The sequence below is a fragment of the Ornithorhynchus anatinus genome, chromosome 5 (genome assembly GCF_004115215.2).
Source record: "Ornithorhynchus anatinus isolate Pmale09 chromosome 5, mOrnAna1.pri.v4, whole genome shotgun sequence".
Lineage (NCBI taxonomy): Eukaryota > Metazoa > Chordata > Mammalia > Monotremata > Ornithorhynchidae > Ornithorhynchus > Ornithorhynchus anatinus.
Genome location: NC_041732.1, coordinates 37,817,889 through 37,835,273, shown reverse-complemented (window position 1 = coordinate 37,835,273; position 17,385 = coordinate 37,817,889). Strand labels below are relative to the sequence as shown.

General features: G+C 44.7%; 1 protein-coding gene across 3 annotated transcripts in view; it reads right to left on the bottom strand.

Moving 5' to 3' along the window:
• Positions 1-17,385, bottom strand: part of ASH2L (ASH2 like, histone lysine methyltransferase complex subunit) — a 34,295-nt gene that overhangs the window by 16,523 nt on the left and 387 nt on the right. Inside the window, exons 1-15 of one of the 3 annotated variants that reach the window (XR_003759672.2) lie at positions 13,980-14,040; positions 13,742-13,887; positions 12,906-12,994; positions 12,228-12,322; positions 10,859-10,954; positions 8,666-8,761; positions 8,298-8,373; positions 6,916-6,933; positions 5,287-5,380; positions 4,817-5,034; positions 3,225-3,392; positions 2,662-2,855; positions 1,155-1,247; positions 490-588; positions 111-170 (exon numbers count right to left, since the gene is read on the bottom strand). Coding sequence is in view for 2 of the 3 variants with exons in the window: in XM_007661081.4 (XP_007659271.2) it covers positions 111-170; positions 490-588; positions 1,155-1,247; positions 2,662-2,855; positions 3,225-3,392; positions 4,817-5,034; positions 5,287-5,380; positions 6,916-6,933; positions 8,298-8,373; positions 8,666-8,761; positions 10,859-10,954; positions 12,228-12,322; positions 12,906-12,994; positions 13,742-13,860 (1,515 nt within the window). In the remaining variant the exon portion in view is untranslated. Of the gene's footprint in view, positions 1-110; positions 171-489; positions 589-1,154; positions 1,248-2,661; positions 2,856-3,224; positions 3,393-4,816; positions 5,035-5,286; positions 5,381-6,915; positions 6,934-8,297; positions 8,374-8,665; positions 8,762-10,858; positions 10,955-12,227; positions 12,323-12,905; positions 12,995-13,741; positions 13,888-13,979; positions 14,047-17,385 lie in introns of those variants that run through there. The other 2 variants (XM_007661081.4, XM_001519463.6) reach the window with 2 other exon arrangements.

Here is a 17,385-nt window from a genome sequence, read left to right as displayed (position 1 = left end):
AAGAAAGACAAAACACAGGAAATGAACAATTTCAACAGCCCGCCCAAGTAAGGAGTCGGTGGGGGCAATGAAGAAGAGGGTAGGCAATGGTTTTCTGAACTGGTACTCACAGGACGGTAAGTGATCTCCCTTGGTGGATACTTAAAGCAGGGCCCAAAGTTGATGGAAACCTAGAAAAAAGGAAATCTGATGAACATGACATGGAGTGACATGATTTGGCTTTTGTTAAACTAAGTCCTGCTAATCACACAACCCCAAGATAAAAAGTCCCTAAAAGTCCCTCGGACTTTATTCTTGACCCAAATAGTAAGGGACGGGCAACACTAGTAACACACAGTCTAGAGACTTTGGAATCAATCAAAGGCTCACAACTACTTGATTTTCAGGCTTATTCTAGTCTCCCTCCTGGATTTTGACCCACAACCAAATATTCAGTAGTTCTCCTCAAACACCCTGGAAATTAAGACCAGTCTGGGAAATTATACATACAGTGCAACTCTTGTAGAGGGAGATAGCAGGAAAGTAAACTCCTTCAAATATTTCCTTGTAGGCCACTCCTTGGCTAACGCCATTTTTGTAGAATATTATCTGGAAGATGGAAAATCATGTGTTTTAGGAGACCATCATAAATACCATCAATCAGACCTTTCTCTATGATGAATAACATTAACTGTGGTACTTGTTTAGTGCTTACTATGTACCAAGCTGTACTAAGCGCTATGGTGGATCCAAAATAATCAGGTCCCACGTGGGGCTCACAGTCTAGGAGGGACAACAGGTACTGAATTCCCGTTTTACAGATGGGGGAATCGAGGCTCCGAGAAGTGAGGCGACTTGCCCAAGGTCACACAACAGGTAAGTGGCAGAGCCGGCATTAGAACTCAGGTCCTCTGACGCCGAGGAACATGATTTTACCACTACGCCATGCTGTTTTCCTACAAGAAAGGTATCAGGAATGCATCCTAAAATCTCTTGGTGGAACAAAGACTCTTCTGGTTAAACTGTTCCACCAAGTAGACTTCCACATTCTCCTGTGTCTCCAAACTCTGCCCTCTCTGGAGAAATTAAGACTCAGGACTCTATGCCTTACTCTAGAAAGAACTCTGCCATCTCTTTACACAACCACTCCTGACCAAACAAAAAGTTGAACTCACTTGGCTTTTGGGGGTTTGCTTTAGGCTCTTTTCTGCTTTATCCACAAAGTCCTTTTCCTCAAAATACAAATAACTCTTGAACTTTATCAAAGCCTAGGAAGCCACAAGAGAGAGAAAACATGATCTCACAAAGTATCAAGTAACACAGTACACTTATGCACGCAGCCCTGAAAAGTAGGATACAAAGCAAATTCAAAAGGACCAGACCCCAGGAGCTCATAAGATTGAAAAAAAACCTGAAGAGAACATACACGTAGGAGACACAGTCAAACGTGTAGAGATAAAACAAATAGGCACATAATGCAAAACAAAAATAGTTTATATTCTATTGAACCTTTATCATGTGTGACAAAAGAACAGCCTATTTTGGGATAGGGACAGTTGGATATCAACCCCTTACTTTCTCACTTAGGGAAAGAGCACAGATAAAATGAGGAACATATAATCTCAAAATGTAGACTGTAAGCTCCTTGTGGGCAGGGAACATGTCTACTGTCTCTGTTATACTATATTCTCCCAAGCACTTACTACAATGCTCTGCACAGTAAGCACTCAATACATGAGTCTGATTAACCCAACAAGATGATATCCAGCTTGAAACAGGCTGGCATATCACAATGCCACTGATCCCCAGCCTCCCCTTCCCATTTTCTCTTATGGCCCCGTGCCTAGAGGATCCTATTAGCATTTTCCGTCCACTCATCTAGCCTTGCCTACTGATGGACTGAATAAGTAACGTGGACCCTAGACCTATATCACTACAAAAGGGAAGTGGGTAGTTTCCGGCTTCAAACACTCAATCCCGAAGAGCCTAACATCTGATCTGGAAATTCATTTTTGCTACCTCACTTTATAAGACATCCTGATAAAGTGTCTTCTGGGAGCAAAACCAATTCTTGTTTGGAAAAAAAAAAACACAAACCCACAATCACTCTCTTTTCAATGGAAAACAAAGTCATTTACCAAGAATTATTTTTTTCCCCCAGACTGACTGAAAGCTAACTGTCCAGGCAGGTTTTTGACTGGGTTTTGGGGTTTTTTTCCTTTCACGGTACTTGTTAAGCATTTACTATGTGCCAGGCACTGTACTAAGCGCTGGAGTAGATATAACCTAATTGGGTTGGACAAATTCCAGTCCCCCATTGGGCTCACGGCCTTAATCCCCATTTTAAAGATGAGGGAAATGAGGCCCAGAGAAGTGAGGTGACTTGACCCAGGTCACAAGCAGAAAAATGGCAGAGCCAAGATCAGAACCCAGATCCTTCTGCCTCCCAGGCCTATGCTCTATCGACTAGGCCATGCTGCTTCTTTACATCCTTCTTCGAGTCCTGACTGGCTAGGATATCTGCTCAATCAGAATCTGCTCAACTATGTGCCTCTCCTCTCATACCACCACCAGTTTCTTTGGACTCCTACTACTGCCCTGAAGCTCCTCTGTTGGCAGTTGGGGTGACAGGAATCAGGGTTGGAAAAACCTCAACTGCTACCAGGCGGAGAACGAGCTCACCTTATCCTTATAGGTGTCAGGCAGGGATTTAGCAGTCTCTGTTTCTTCGGGAAGGGAGATGTAAAACCCCAAGACATCTCCTTGTCCATAGCCAGAAGAGTAGCGCTTGCCAATGGACTGGTGGAACTTGGTTCCCTTCTTGCTCCGCCAAGAATAACTGAACTTGTCATAACCCAGTGGGGCTTGGAGGTTTCCTGCCCCAACACAGAACACCCAGAAAATACCAGGGTTAATTCACCTCCAGTTCCCAGCAGGTTTGGGTTCTCTTCTCAGTTCATTTTCATTCTGAAATGTCTTGAATTTTCATAAGCCCTGCCAAAAGTCTTAGAGAGCAGGAACAAATTCATGAATTCCCAAGAAGTTTATATAAAAGCACTTATATCAGCAGCAAGGGAGAAAGTGGGGTGGCTGGGAGAACACTGGACTGAAAAACTGTATCTGGTACTATCACACCCGAGCTTCCTCTTCACAGCTCTACGAGCACCAAGAGGTCCTCTAGCTCATTTGGGCAATCTTTCCTGCCAACTGCAGGACCTATCCATTCCTCATTGTCCCCTGCTTACCTAGTGGCTGGGACCAACCCAGTCTAGCAGCAGTGTCTGGAGGCATCTCGTCCACTGAGATTTCAAAGTACCAGGCACCCTTGCGCACCCCATGTGAGGCCCGCACCATAGAATAGCCCTTCTCTCCGATTACAGTCAGCCGGTCGTCAGAAATCTTTAGCTGGGGAGCTGAAATTATGAAGGACACAAAAACAGATGCCTCATTGATTTAATCTCTTCCCGACCAAAATTTGATTGGGGGTTGGAGAATGGGAATCATATAAACAAGAGGTGGCAATGGGGTCATCTACAGATAAAGGAACTGCAAAGCCAGCAAACAACTGACGGCAAGAAAAGGTAGTTTAAATCTCTTCAATCCAAAGTCCATAAGGAATCAACAAGCTATAGGTGGTGGCCGTGGATACTGTGCTGTGCTGGATTTCAAAACAACTACAATGAGGGTTCAATGTTGCCTTCCCTTACTACATCTCAGGATCTTGAAGAGTAAATTTCATGAAACAGGCCAATTTCTATTCAGAGATTTAAAAAAACCTCTTGGTTCTAGTCTCTGAATTTGACCAGGCAGGCAAAGTGATGGTTTCACTTAGTAAAGAGGAACACCACCAATGACCACCACCTGTTTGACTGAAACCCATTCTGATTCCTGAGGGATGGGTCAGATGCCTCTCACTTCCAAGTGACAGTGTTATTTCCTATTAGACCCTAATGAAGGCAGAGCACAAAACAGCCCTGCTAATACTCAGACTGTCTGTGTTTTTTCGGAACCAAGGTCGGCTGAAAATTGCAGCCAATACTGACTGGTGATTGGACCCCCACCTGTCTCTTTGGGATGGCAGGTTAGGGTTCTCTCTGAATCCTATAAGTGGTTTCAGAGTAGGATGGGACATGTCTGGTTTGAGGATTTCCCCTGAAGGGCTGGGGCAATTCTAAGGCTCCTCCCATTTTGCTGCTCCAGAGAGCCAATAATTGCAGGTAGGAAGGCTGACAGTTGCTCTGCCTATTGGAACCCTTGGTGGGAAGGCTAAAAATCTTCCCAGTCCCCTGGGAGGGTGAATTCCGCACAGAGAGATTAGCTCATCTTCCAGTGGATGCTCCCAAGACAACTGTCACCCAAAAAGAATTCCACTGGAACCACTATAGGACCAAAACAAATCCCCATGGCAATTCTGGGATACCTCAAAGTACCCATATGATTTGAGGTTGTAGGGCATTGACCACATCCTCTGATCTTTCGGCACCGTTGTCATGGTATGTTACTATGCTTCTCAGGACAAGCCATCAATCAGGTGGTGACGAAGAATCAGGTGGGGGTGATCTGTGATGATGATGGAGTGTACCAACAGGAGAGATGGACAAGCCCTGGTCCTGAGGCTTCAGGACCAAGAACCTGGGCAGAGGAAATGATTCTAGTGCTACTGGCTTGTGTGGCTACATTCACACGTTAGCCGGCTACCAGCAGAACTGAACCTGGGACTCAGATCTCCGGACTCCCAGAGCTGTGCTTTCTCCCCTGGCCCATCAGCGGGGCTAACTGGTCTATACTGAATGTTTCTAAAGTTTTTCACTTGGCACCAAGGTAAAACCGTACATACCTCGGTCATGCAGCGCGAGCAGGACCCGTTCATAAAGGCAAGCTCTGTAGAGGTCTCCAGGAATGGGCTTTCCGGCCCAGCAGTCCAGCTCCAGTTTCTCAGGGTCAGGAGCGTGGGGATCAGGCTCGGCCAGAATGTAGCGATAGCCGTCTTTGTTGAAGGGGTGCTCCAGTGGGTAGCCGTGAGGGGGGAGGCGCTGGGCAGAAAATAAGGGGTCACTGTGGAGGAGAAAAATACCAAAGGCTAGTAGCCACTCGAGTTTGTGTCCCCCATACTGAATTAAATTTTCCCATGTCTCTTTGACCTTTTCACTTGGAAACACATTTTCAAACTTCACATCCACTTTCTTTCTTTAAACACATCATCCTGCCCTGTACAAGCAAATGGGACAAAAGGAAGATGCTTATTGGGAAGACAGCAGTGGGCCACCACTGCCAGAGGATCCCTAGGACTGTGGCGTTTCTACTTACCTTCGGGCTTTCTTGGTGGTGCCAGTTGTCCCTCCGTCCTGCTGTTTGCGCTTGGCCCCTCTTCCTTTCCCACTGCTACCTGCCGCAATTCCCCCTTTGGAAAGAGACAAGAACCCCTGTCAATTAATTGTGACAAAAAAAATAAAGTGTGGGGTCAGAAACTCCATGGAGGATAGAGACTGAAATGTGATTGTGCTGAACAACGGGCCACTTTCTCATAAATTCAACAGAATTAACTACTTCACAGCTGAAGAAATTGGGGAAGTGCTTCCAATGGGCCAAAATTAGGAATTTCAGTCGTGGAAACAAAACCGACAACTCAACAGTCCAGTGATTGTTTGACATATTGTCTGTAGTCTTTCATTCCCCAGCAAAACGCTGCTACCTTTCAGCTGAGCACCAGACACACAGAAGCAAATTTTATTCATGGAGATTCCAAACACCCACAGCTACAAAGATTCCAAACAACTGGACAGAAATTTTTACCCAAATCAGAACAAACATCTACATAGAGACTGTCCTCATTATAAGCAGACGTTCACTTGCCTTAACTGCACGTTACACTCCAAAAACATATTAGGCGCAATACCTGCTGAAGCAATAAGCACTTAATTTTAAAATCTAACATACATAACAAAACGCACCAGACAAAAAACAAAAGCACTAAAAGGTGTTTCTCTCCAGTGTTGCTAAGCAAATTTCCAAATGATAGCTTCTGATAGGACAGGAAGAGGGTCACTTCTTACAGTGAAAACTAAAGGCCTAAACTCTAGCAGGCCATTGGTTGCTCAAGGCAAAAGCAATCTGAACTTCAGTTATTTAAAGATCAGGGCCAGACATTTAATTCAAGTTAGTCTGAATCTGCCACATGATACTAGAAAAAAAGGGGGCATTAGTGTGAGACTATATTTTATACCCAAAAGAATATACCTCCACATTAAAACAAGCCATAATTTTTTTTTTGGGGGGGGGGGGATCTTAGAAATATAGTATCCTGAAATCAGTTCATTGCCGCCTCTCACTCACGTGAAGTTCATTTTTGAGAATTTCACTGAACTGCAGGAAAACACCTTTATTTAAAATTGCATAAAGTATTGACTCTAAAAGTGAAGCAAGCTAGGAACTATCAGCATACCTGTGGCAGTGAAAAGGTACAAGATCCCTGAGAAGGATATCATATTCTGCACCAAACAGGACCAGATTCTAAGCAGTACCTCCTCTGAATTCCATAGAAGCCAGCTGGGCTCCCTAAGGGCTAACTTTCAAAGGTAACCTGACTCTGCCATTTTTCAAGTTCAAGTTAGACTCTCCTGGAGCTTTCAGCGTGATTCATGGACGTTCTCAATTGTAATTGGTTTTAATTAGTGAGATATTGCAACTAATTATTGTACCACAAGAAGAAATTCCATTAAGAACAGCCACTGGTCATGCTTGGCAGAATATGATAATGTAAAAGCTTAGAACTACTAACACTGCTAGATTTTTTTAGTTTCATATTAAGAATTATCACCAATTTTCAGAGACCTTTAGATTTTCTGAATTAATTTTAGCTTTTAGGACAACTGAGCAAAAGCACTTTCCAAACCACACAATACTTAAGTCTGAGAGGCTGAAAGGTAAAATATTCACCTCCAAAAGAGGCTCCACCTGTAAGGACAGAAGTGGCACCATGTGTATGTCAAATTTGAACAACCACAAGGAGAAAAAAAATTCAAGGTAATAAATAGAAAATTTCGAGATCAACAGAAACCTAAAAATGATGAAAAGTGGTTAGATATTTTCAACACCATCACCATCCTACTCTGACAACCCCTTTGTGCACCCCGGCTCTTTCATAAATAATGTAAATGTGATGGGAGGGGAGATCGCTACATAAATGTCCACAGTTCGACAAATTTCTAAACAATTCGAAATCTCGAAGTATGGAAAATGTGAAGACAGGGTTGGACTCATTTTTCATTGACATGGAAGAAGAAAAGGTGGAGGTTAAAATGGAAAAGAGCAGCAGAGTTCATAAGGAGTTGTAGGAGTTTACAACAAACAACAAAAACAGGTTTGGTCTTAAATCTTCAGCAGTTGGTTCTGCACTAAATTCATCTCATGTCAGGTCACCCTCTCAATTAAAGAGAGGCAAATACCCAGACATGCTACTGTCATTTAACATTCTAGCTTTTACAACTTTAACATGAGGATGAACTAGCAGAAATACTCTGGCCGAGCCCGAGTGCTCCTCCTGCCCTTGACCCTGCGCGCTTCCCTGTCACCATCGGTGCTTCCACCGTTCTCTCTTGCTCCTGCTCCCTACCAGGGCCTGGCCCTACTATTACCACTCTTGCATTTCTCTCTCCCAGATATCCTGAGCACTCCGGACTCCCACTTTGGCCCTCCTAACCCCCAACGCTCTCCGCCTCCTCCGCACTGTTTTCTTCTTCTTCCCCCTCCTCCAGGGCTTCCTTCTTCACCTTCTGAGGCCTAGTCCCCCTGAAAAAGTCAACTGAGTTGCCATCTGGGATTATTTGTGGGGTGACAACAATTACGACGCTTCCCAGTCACTGATAAACCTGAAGGACCGGGGCTCAAGGGTCTGCCATCTGACCCAGGCCCAGCCTTTCCCGCAGCTGCAGCACATCGAAGCATTAGGAGCCTCATTTCCTACCCTGGCAGGGTCCGAGTCACATGTGGCTCGGTGCCGTCTTGAGATGAGGGCTCCGGGGTCTGCTGTTGCCGTCCAGACCAGCATCCCCCAGTGCCTCAGGTCACCACATGCTGGAAGTCAACCCCTGCAAGATTTCACACCCTAGGGAGGGTGAGGAGATATGTAACAAAGACTCTGAGCCCTGAATGGGACAGAGACTGTGTCTGATCCCATAATATTGCATCTACCTCAGTATTAAGTGCAGGGCTTTGCAGGTGGGAAGTGCATGGATGGCCTAATTAACTGCAAGATTTTCTAAAAAAAAGTATAACGAGATCTTGCAAATACTCTTGCAATACAATGTTCGAAAACTTACCGTTCAAGTTTCCACTAGTAGAAACAGCACTGCTTTGCTTCTGGTTATCATAGGCGGGACCGATATTACCAAGGTCCTGAAAAGAATGCAGTGGTTTCAAAAATAACAGTGTAGCACTTCAAAACAGGAAAAGCATACTGTTAGGAAGAAAAATAAAATCTCAAGGTGGCCAGATAATCAAGGGTTGGCTAGAGGAAACATTTCAATAGCACTGGAATTGACAGTTCTGACGAAGTGTGAAATTTGAAGAGCACCAAAGAGATTAGAAAGTGAACTTTAGTTTAGTTTCCTCAAGATGTAGCCACCTGATGTAGCCAGAGAGCACAATATGCCTTTCGAGAAAGAGAGTACAAAATAGAATAGTGCACCTGGTCCAAAAGCCCAAACTTTGGGTAATCCTCCTCTGGGTCTTTGCTGCCGGGGTCTGGGTGTTCCTTCACCAAGAATACATCTCTCTCCTTACTCTGCAAAGGAGGTCACTTTTAAGTTAAAAAAAATCATACTACAGGGTCAAAAATTACCACCGACCAATACCTGAGTAAATTATGCTTTTCATTTTTACATCTCAAGTGAATGATCCCAAGAATGCATTCTTCACCTGATGAAGAACAATCTTTCAAATGCCTGGGGCAGGAGTGGGCAAACTTTCTGGACTAAGCCGCATCTGGGTCCTGTGGCAGGAAGCTTGGGCTACCCCTTCCTTTCACTTGCTCTTCGTTCCTGCAAGAGGTGGACTTCTGCGCTGTAATGCTGGTGGAGCTGAAGAGGAGTCTAGAGGAGCATTGGGGGCTAGTAGAAAAGACATGGGTCTGGGAGTCAGAAGACCTGAGTTCTAACCCCAGCTCTACCACTTGCCTGCTGTGTGGTCTCGGGGAAGTCACTCAACTTCTTGTTGCCAGTTTCCTCATTTGTAAAAATGGGGATTCAATATCTGATCTCCTACCTAGACTGTGAGCCCCGTGTAGGACAGTGATTGGGTCCGATCCGATACACTTATATCTATCCCAACACTTAGAACAGTGTCCAACACACAGTAAGGGCCTAATACCATAAATTTCATTAAAGCCAAGACCCCGCTTTTCAGATGACCTATAGGATGGATTAAGAGTTCTGTGAGCCAGATATGGCCCCCAGGCCATAATCTGCCCATCCTTGGTCTCAATATAAATGAGGTCTCTGCCAAAGGGCGGCCCAAACCTCGGAATAGCGGGAATGTGTCGGAGCTAGAAGTAGGGGAGTGACTGCAGGAGCTGTGCCAGCAGAGGTTCAGAAATGTTGGGAGGGGTGGAGGTGGGCAGTGGGCCCAGCAGAAGTCCTAAAAACAGTTGGCAAACAGGGGTGCCAATTCGGTAGCGGCTTCTGGTCTTTGATACTACAGTCGAGCATCAGCACGGTCCTGCAGGGTATTCGGCTGCACTTGAGAATTCTTGCATGCACTTTCTGATGGGCACATCCCTGTCTAGTAGCAGCTTGTGGAACACCGTGCCCCTCACCAACACAACTGGCAGGGAAGGGAGAATGCGAGTGGAGCTGCACAAACCCAGATGACTAATTCCTTCACCTGGGCTGTTAATATCTGGAGCATTTCTTAAGCACTTACTATGTGCCAAGCACTGGGGTAAGTTTTAGATAATTAGATTTGATACAGTCCCTGTCCCGCATGGGGCCCTCAGTCTGGAGAAGAGGTATTTTGGTCCCCATTTTACAGATGAGAAAACTGACACACAGAGAGGGTGAGTGATTTGCCCCAAAGTCACCGAACGAGTAAGTGGCAGAGCTAGTATTAAATCCCCAGTAATCTGATTTACCTTATATCTATCCCAGTGTTTAGAACAGCACCTGGCATATAGTAAGTGCTTGATTTACAAAAAAAAGTCTCCGGACTCCCAGACCAGTCTGTTTTCCATCAGGTCATGCTGCTTCTCGGCCCTGAAATCTTAGTGAGGGATTAGATCTTTCTGTTGTTCTCAAGGGGAGACTACATAATCATATAAGAAGCAAGTCATCCCCGACAAAACACTACAAAGCAATAATTTCATCAATTCCTGGAAAATTTGCATGGGTTGAAGCAGTTTTTGAACACTAGAGGTTTTCATCCATGTGCTTTAAAGGACTAAAAACAGGGTATGGTCAATAACGTAGGTCCTACGGATTGAGAGACAGTGGGAACTCCAAGGAGCCCAGCAAGAAGCAGCAGCAGTGAGAATGTCAGGAGGGAGAGAGACTCAGTGCCCCAAGACTGAGGCATTACAGATTACTACTCTGTGAAGGGTATGTGCCTGCATGGGTCTGGATGTGAGGGGCATAGAAAAAGGGAGAGGAATTTCACATGAAATCTGACAACTGCAAGGGATGTTTCAAAAAAAGCTAGAAACCCCCCGCCCCAAACACAATAAACTAAACACTTCCCACTGGAAGAAATCTTCTCTGAAAATTGCTGGGATTCACACAGATCAGTCTGTATTCACTTTCTTATTGACTAATGAACTAGAAAAACAAAGCCAGACTGAATAAATTAGAATTTTCAAATATCTAAATTAAAATTGTGGAAAAATACTTACCATTGTTTTAACAATGTTGTTTGGCCAGGTCATCTTCCCAGGTCTTTGCCTGGTTGTCATGCACTCCCAATACTTATCAATAAAAGGTATAATATCCTTGTTTAAGAAAAAAAAAAAGATTTTTCAGAGCTCCTTCCAAGACATGACTCATTAAAGTTAATCAATCTTCCAGTTGCAAGAGAATTTCTGCTTGATAACTCAATCAATCAAAACTGAGCACTCTGTGCAGGGCACTGTACTAAGTGCTTGGAAGAGTACAATAGATAATAGAAATGATCCCTGCTCCAAAGGGTTTGCAATCTAGGAGGGGAGACAGACACTAAAATGAGTTACAGCTAGGGGAAAATCAATAAAGTAAAAAGATATGCATAAAAGTGCTACCTACAAACAGAAAATGAGTACCCAAGTTCTTAAATGACACACAAATGGCAGAAGAGGGGGAAAAAGAGTGGGGAGATTAGTTAGGGAAGTCCTCCTGGAGACAATATGATTTCAGAAGGATCTTGAAGATGGGGGAGAGCAGTAATCTGCCAGATGTGAAGGGGAAGGAAGTTCCACACAGAAGGGAGAGCATGAGCAGAAGGACAGTGGTGAGATGCAAATGACAGCCAGTGAATAGTTTGGCTTGAGATGCACACAGCACGCGAGCTCGGGTGTAGTGGGTAAGCGGGGGAGAGAGCTGATTGAGTGTCTTAAAGCCAACAGTCATGAGATTCTGCTTGATGCCCAGACGAATGGACAACCGCTGGAGGTTTTTAAGGAGTAAGGAGATGTGTGAAAAGCCATGTTTTAGAAAAATGATTTGGGCTGCAAAGTACGGATTGGAGAGGCTGGAAGCAGGGAAGTCTGATGCAATGGCTGAGTTGGGATATGACAGATGCTTAGAGCAGCTTGGTGGCAGTCCGAATGGAGAGGAAGGAGGGGAATCTGGAGATGTTGCAAAGGAAAAACTAATAGGATTTGGTCTTCCAATAACAGAACTCTGTAGATTTCTCTCTGGTAAAGGAAGATATGGAACTCATTTCAATTATAGTGTTAATTAAAGCTGTGAACAAAGAGTATTTTGAAATGCAAACTTAAAAACTGTTTTGGAAACTCCAGCATATAACTGTGCTGAAGAAGCCTGAATGGGCAATGAGTTTAAATAAATAATGCGCTATCATACAATTAGCACAGAGAAGAAAGGGAGTTAAACCAGAGGAAAGCGAGCAGAACACACTAATTCTAACGAGAATAGACAAGCAAGGACAATACAGCTGTTTCAGTTTAGAAGCTGGAGAAAAGCATCTTCCATCAGCTTTACAAAGTTCTTGTTATAGTTGATGTTTACGAAAATGGGTCTAGAACTACTTGGTAACTGCAGTCTTACCTTGTCTTTGGAGAACATGGTTTTGGGATGCTCATCCTGTGTCCGGGACTGCCATGTTAGATTGGCCAGGGCACTAAGGCACATTTCCTTCAAATCTTTAAAAGGAAAAATAATAAAAAGAATTTAAGTTATAATCACACATCTTTCTCTACTCTCAGGTGGATACTCCCAACACAGATCCTTAAAGGAAGGAGTTTCAGCACCTGACACCCCAAACAGTATGCACGCATTCATCAGTTGAACCAGCATGGCCTAGTGGACAGAGCATGGGCCTGGGAGTTAGAAGGATCTGGGTTCTCATCCCAGCTCCACCATTTGTCTGCTGTGTGACCTCTGGTAAGTCCCTTCACTTCCTCTGCACCTCAGTTACCTCATCTTGTAAAATGGGAATTAAGACTGAGCCCACATGGGACTGGGACTGTATCCAACCCAATTTATTTGTATCCATCCTAGTGCTTAGTACGGTGCCTGGCACATTGTAAGCATTTAACAAATACCACAGTTATTATCAGCTGGTCTCATGAGCACTGGGGGGATTCATGGAAAGGTGGAGAACATAGGCAGATCTAAACCCAAACTTATGAGTTACCTATAGGACAATGGTCTCCTGGTCTACCCAGCATTATCCTCTGGGAGAGGCATTTCCCATTCCCCAAATACTCTAGGATTGATTCTTACTTGCTTGTTTTCTGAGGAAATAGGTGTTCCCACTATGATGACATATGTTGCAGTGAAAACTGTAGTTGGTCATGAAAGGTAAGCAGGATCTGTGGAGCAGCCAAATAGGACAGATTATTTTACTTGCGTAACTGTACATGTGTTACTTCTAGGTGTGAAAACCATCAAGATGATTCTTCTCCCACAAAGCCTGTCACATACTAGCTCCTTCATGTATTCATTAGATTTACAAAATGCCTTCGCAACTCAATGATCCTTAATTCAAGGCCCAAGTTAAAGGCTTTTGGCAAAGAGAAAGAAGTCTCAGCGGGGCTACAATAACTTGACAGGTCCAGTGGGACCAGCACTTGGGCACTTTGGGAAGGAGAGGAAATGGAGCTGGGAAGAGATCTTGGCATCGGGAGTCCTAGATGCACCTTACACTCATTCACGCTGACATCTTCTGCTTTTCTGCTTACAAGAGAAGCAGCATGGCCCAGTGGATAAGCACGGGCCTGGGAGTCTGAAAGACCTGGGTTCTAAACCCAGCTCTGGTGTGTGACCCTGGGCAAGTCACCTCACTTTTCTGTGCCTCAGTTACCTCATCTGTAAAATGGGGACTGAGACTGTGCATCTCATGTGGGACACGGACTGTGTCCAACTTGATTTGCTTGTATCCTCCCCAGGGAGCGCTTAGCAAAGTGTCTGGCACATAATAAGGGCTTAAACATGCCTGACGCATAGTAAGCACTTAAACACCACAATTAAAACTTCGTAACTGCCTTTGTACCGATTTTTTAAAAAGTCGTAATTGGCTCAACAGAAACGCTTTTACGGGAGTTGAAAGAAATACGCACGTGGTGTCAATGCCAAAGGTGTCTGCCGTGAACCATTTTGTACATATCCCACACTGTAGCTCCACTTCTCCCAGTTGCCGGCCATTCTCTTCATCCACAGAGCCAGCCTGGGTATCCATCACTTCTGAACTGTCCCCAGCACCTTCCTAAATTCATAGAGATTAGTGAAAATAATCCATTAAACCACGCCCATGCTACCCTTTTGCTTATGAAGAATCCAAAAATAAAATATACCCACCAGTGTTTCTTTCCCATTAGAGGATTCAGTTTCCAATCCACCAGTTACGTCAACCAGGGCGGCATCTCTGCATGGACAAAACTTGCATGTAAGTCACTTCTTCGAGGACAGACAGTGCTATTTCAATATCAATCAATAGCACGTATTGAGCCCCCACTGCGTGCAGAGGACTTCGGTGTAACAGAAGATGCTAACTTTCCAAAGGGGTGTGAAAGGGGAGTCGTGGGATCCTATTTCTTTCTTTCTGTTGTAGCCTGGAGAGAGAACAGAATGGTCTAATGGCTAGAGCATGGGTCTGGAAGTCAGAAGGACCTTGTGCAAGTCACTTCACTTTTCTGTGCCTCCGTTACCTCATTTGCAAAATGGGGATTAAGACTGTGAACTCCACGTGGGACAGGGACTGGGTCCAACCTGATTTGCTTGTATCTACCCCTGTGCTTAGTACAGTGCCTGGCACATAGTAAGCACTTAAATACCATAAAACAGGTGATGAGAAATGGCCAAAAGTGTGGTGACTTGGTGCTCTGGGGTGTGGAGGGTGAGGAGATCTGCTGTGGTGGCAGGAGGAGAGATGTGAGCAGCCTGGCCCAGTGGCAAGAGCATGGGCTTCGTAGTCAGAGGACGTGGGTGCTAATCCCGGGGCCGCCACTTGTCTGTTGTGTGACCTTAGCAAGTCACTTCACTTTTCTGTGCCTCAGTTATCTGCAAAACAACGATGAAGACTGTAAGCCCCACATGGGGCAACCAGATTCCCTTGAATCTACCACAGTGCTTAGAATAGTAACTGGCACATAAAAAGCACTTAAATACCATAATAATAACTGTCTACTGTGCGACCTTTGGCAAGTCACTTCACTTCTCTGTGCCTCAGTTACCTCATCTGAAAAACAGGGATGAAGTATGTGAGCCCCAAATGGGGCAACCTGATTACTTTGTATAATAATAATAATGTTGGTATTTGTTAAGCACTTACTACGTGCAGAGCACTGTTCTAAGCACTGGGGTAGGTACAGGGTAATCAGGTTGTCCCACGTGTGGCTCACAGTTAATCTCCGTTTTACAGATGAGGTAGCTGCGGCACAGAAAAGTTAAGTGACTTGCCCACAGTGACACAGCTGACAAGTGGCAGAGCCGGGATTCAAACCCATGACTTCTGACTCCCAAGCCCGGGCTCTTTCCACCAAGCCATGCTGTATCTACCCCATCACGTGGACCAGTGCTTGGCACATAGTAAGCGCTTAGCAAATACCATAATGATAACAATAATGTTTGTTGTGTGACTCTGGGCAAGTTGCTTCGCTTCTCTGTGCTTCAGTTACCTCATCTGTAAAAGAGGGATGAAGACTGTGAGCACCAAGTGGGGCAACCGGATTACCTTGTGCCTACCCCAGCACTCAGAACAGTGCTTCATTTCATGGTATTGATTGAGCACTTACTGTGTGCAGAGCACTGTACTAAGCGCTTGGAGAGTACAATTCGGCGACAGAGAGAAACAATTCCTACTCAACAACGGGCTCAGGGTCTAGAAGCACAGTCTGTGCTTGGCACATAGTAAGCGCTTAATGAATAGCATCGCTGATTAGTGAATGAGAGGACCCAATCCAAGGGCAGTGGGAGGCAGGACAGACGTGTTTTGTTTTTCTGTCTTAATTCATTCATTCCTTCAATCGTATTTATTGAGCGCTTACTGTGTGCAAAGCCCTGTACTAAGCGCTTGGAATGGACAATTCAGCAACAGATAGAGACGATCCCTGCCCAACACAGGCTCACGATCTAAAAGGGGGAGATGGACAGCAGGACAAAACAAGTAGGCATCAGTACCATCAAAACAGATAAATAGGATCATAGATATCTACACATCATTAATAGAGTAATAAATAACATATATAGACACCAGTGCTGTGGGGAGGGGAAGAGCACAGGGTGGGAGGAGGGGGAATGGGGAGGGGTGGAGGGAAAGGGAGGGCTCAGTCTGAGAAGGCCTCCTGGAGTTGTGTGTCTCCCCCTTTTAGACTGTGATTCCTTTGTTGGGCAGGGATTGTCTCTCTCTGTGGCCAAATTGTCTATTCCAAGCGTTCAGAGAAGCAGCGTGGCTCAGTGGAAAGAGCCCAGTTTTGGGAGTCAGAGGTCATGGGTTCTAATCCCAGCTCCGGCACTTGTCAGCTAGGTGACTTTGGTCAAGTCACTTAAGTTCTCTGTGCCTCAGTTACCTCATCTGTAAAATGAGGATGAAGACTGTGAGCCTCACGTGGGACAACCTGATGACCCTGTATCTACCCCAGTGCTTAGAACAGTGTTCTGCACCTAGTAAGTGCTTAACAAATACCAACATTATTGTTAGTCCAGTGCTCTGCACATAGTAAGCACTTAACAAATACCAACATTATTAGTATTCCAGTGTTCTGCACATAGTAAGCACTTAACAAATACCAACATTATTATTAGTAGTCCAGTGCTCTGCACATAGTAAGCGCTTAATACCAACATTATTATTATTATTTAGTTCAGTGCTCTGCACATAGTAAGCACTTAACAAATACCAACATTATTATTAGTAGTCCAGTGCTCTGCACATAGTAAGCGCTTAATACCAACATTATTATTATTATTTAGTTCAGTGCTCTGCACATAGTAAGCACTTAACAAATACCAAGATTATTAGTAGTAGTAGTAGTCCAATTCTCTGCACATAGTAAGTGCTCAATAAATACTACTGAATGAATAATAATAATGTTGGTATTTTTTAAGCGCCTACTAGATGCCAAGCACTGTTCCAAGCGCTGGGGTAGATAGAAGGTCATCAGGTTGTCCCATGTGGGGCTCCCAGTCTCCATCCCCATTTTCCAGATGAGGTCGCCAAGGCCCAGAGAAGTGTCTTGCCCAAGGTCACCCGGCTGATAAGTGGGTGGAGCGGGGATTAGAACCCATGACCTCCGACTCCCCAGCCCGGGGTCTCGCCACTGAGCTGCGCTGCTTCTCTGGGACAGTGCTGTGCACATAGTTAGCGCACAGTAACCACCAATGAATGAATGAATGAGTGAGTGAGTGAATGATTGAATGAGCGAGTGAATGAGCGAGTGAATGAATGAATAAGCAAGTGAGTGAATGAATGAACGAGCGAGTGAATGAATGAACGAGCGAGTGAATGAACGATTGAATGAGCGAGCAAGTGAATGAGCGAGTGAATGAATGAATAAGCGAGTGAGTGAATGAATGAACGAGCGAGTGAATGAATGAACGAGCGAGTGAATAATGAACGAGCGAGTGAATGAATGAGCGAGCGAGTGAATGAATGAGCGAATCAATGAATGAATGAATGAATGAGCGAGTGAACGAATGAGTGAATGAATGAGCGAGTGAGCGAATGAACGAATGAGTGAGCGACTGAATGAATAAGCGAGTGCGT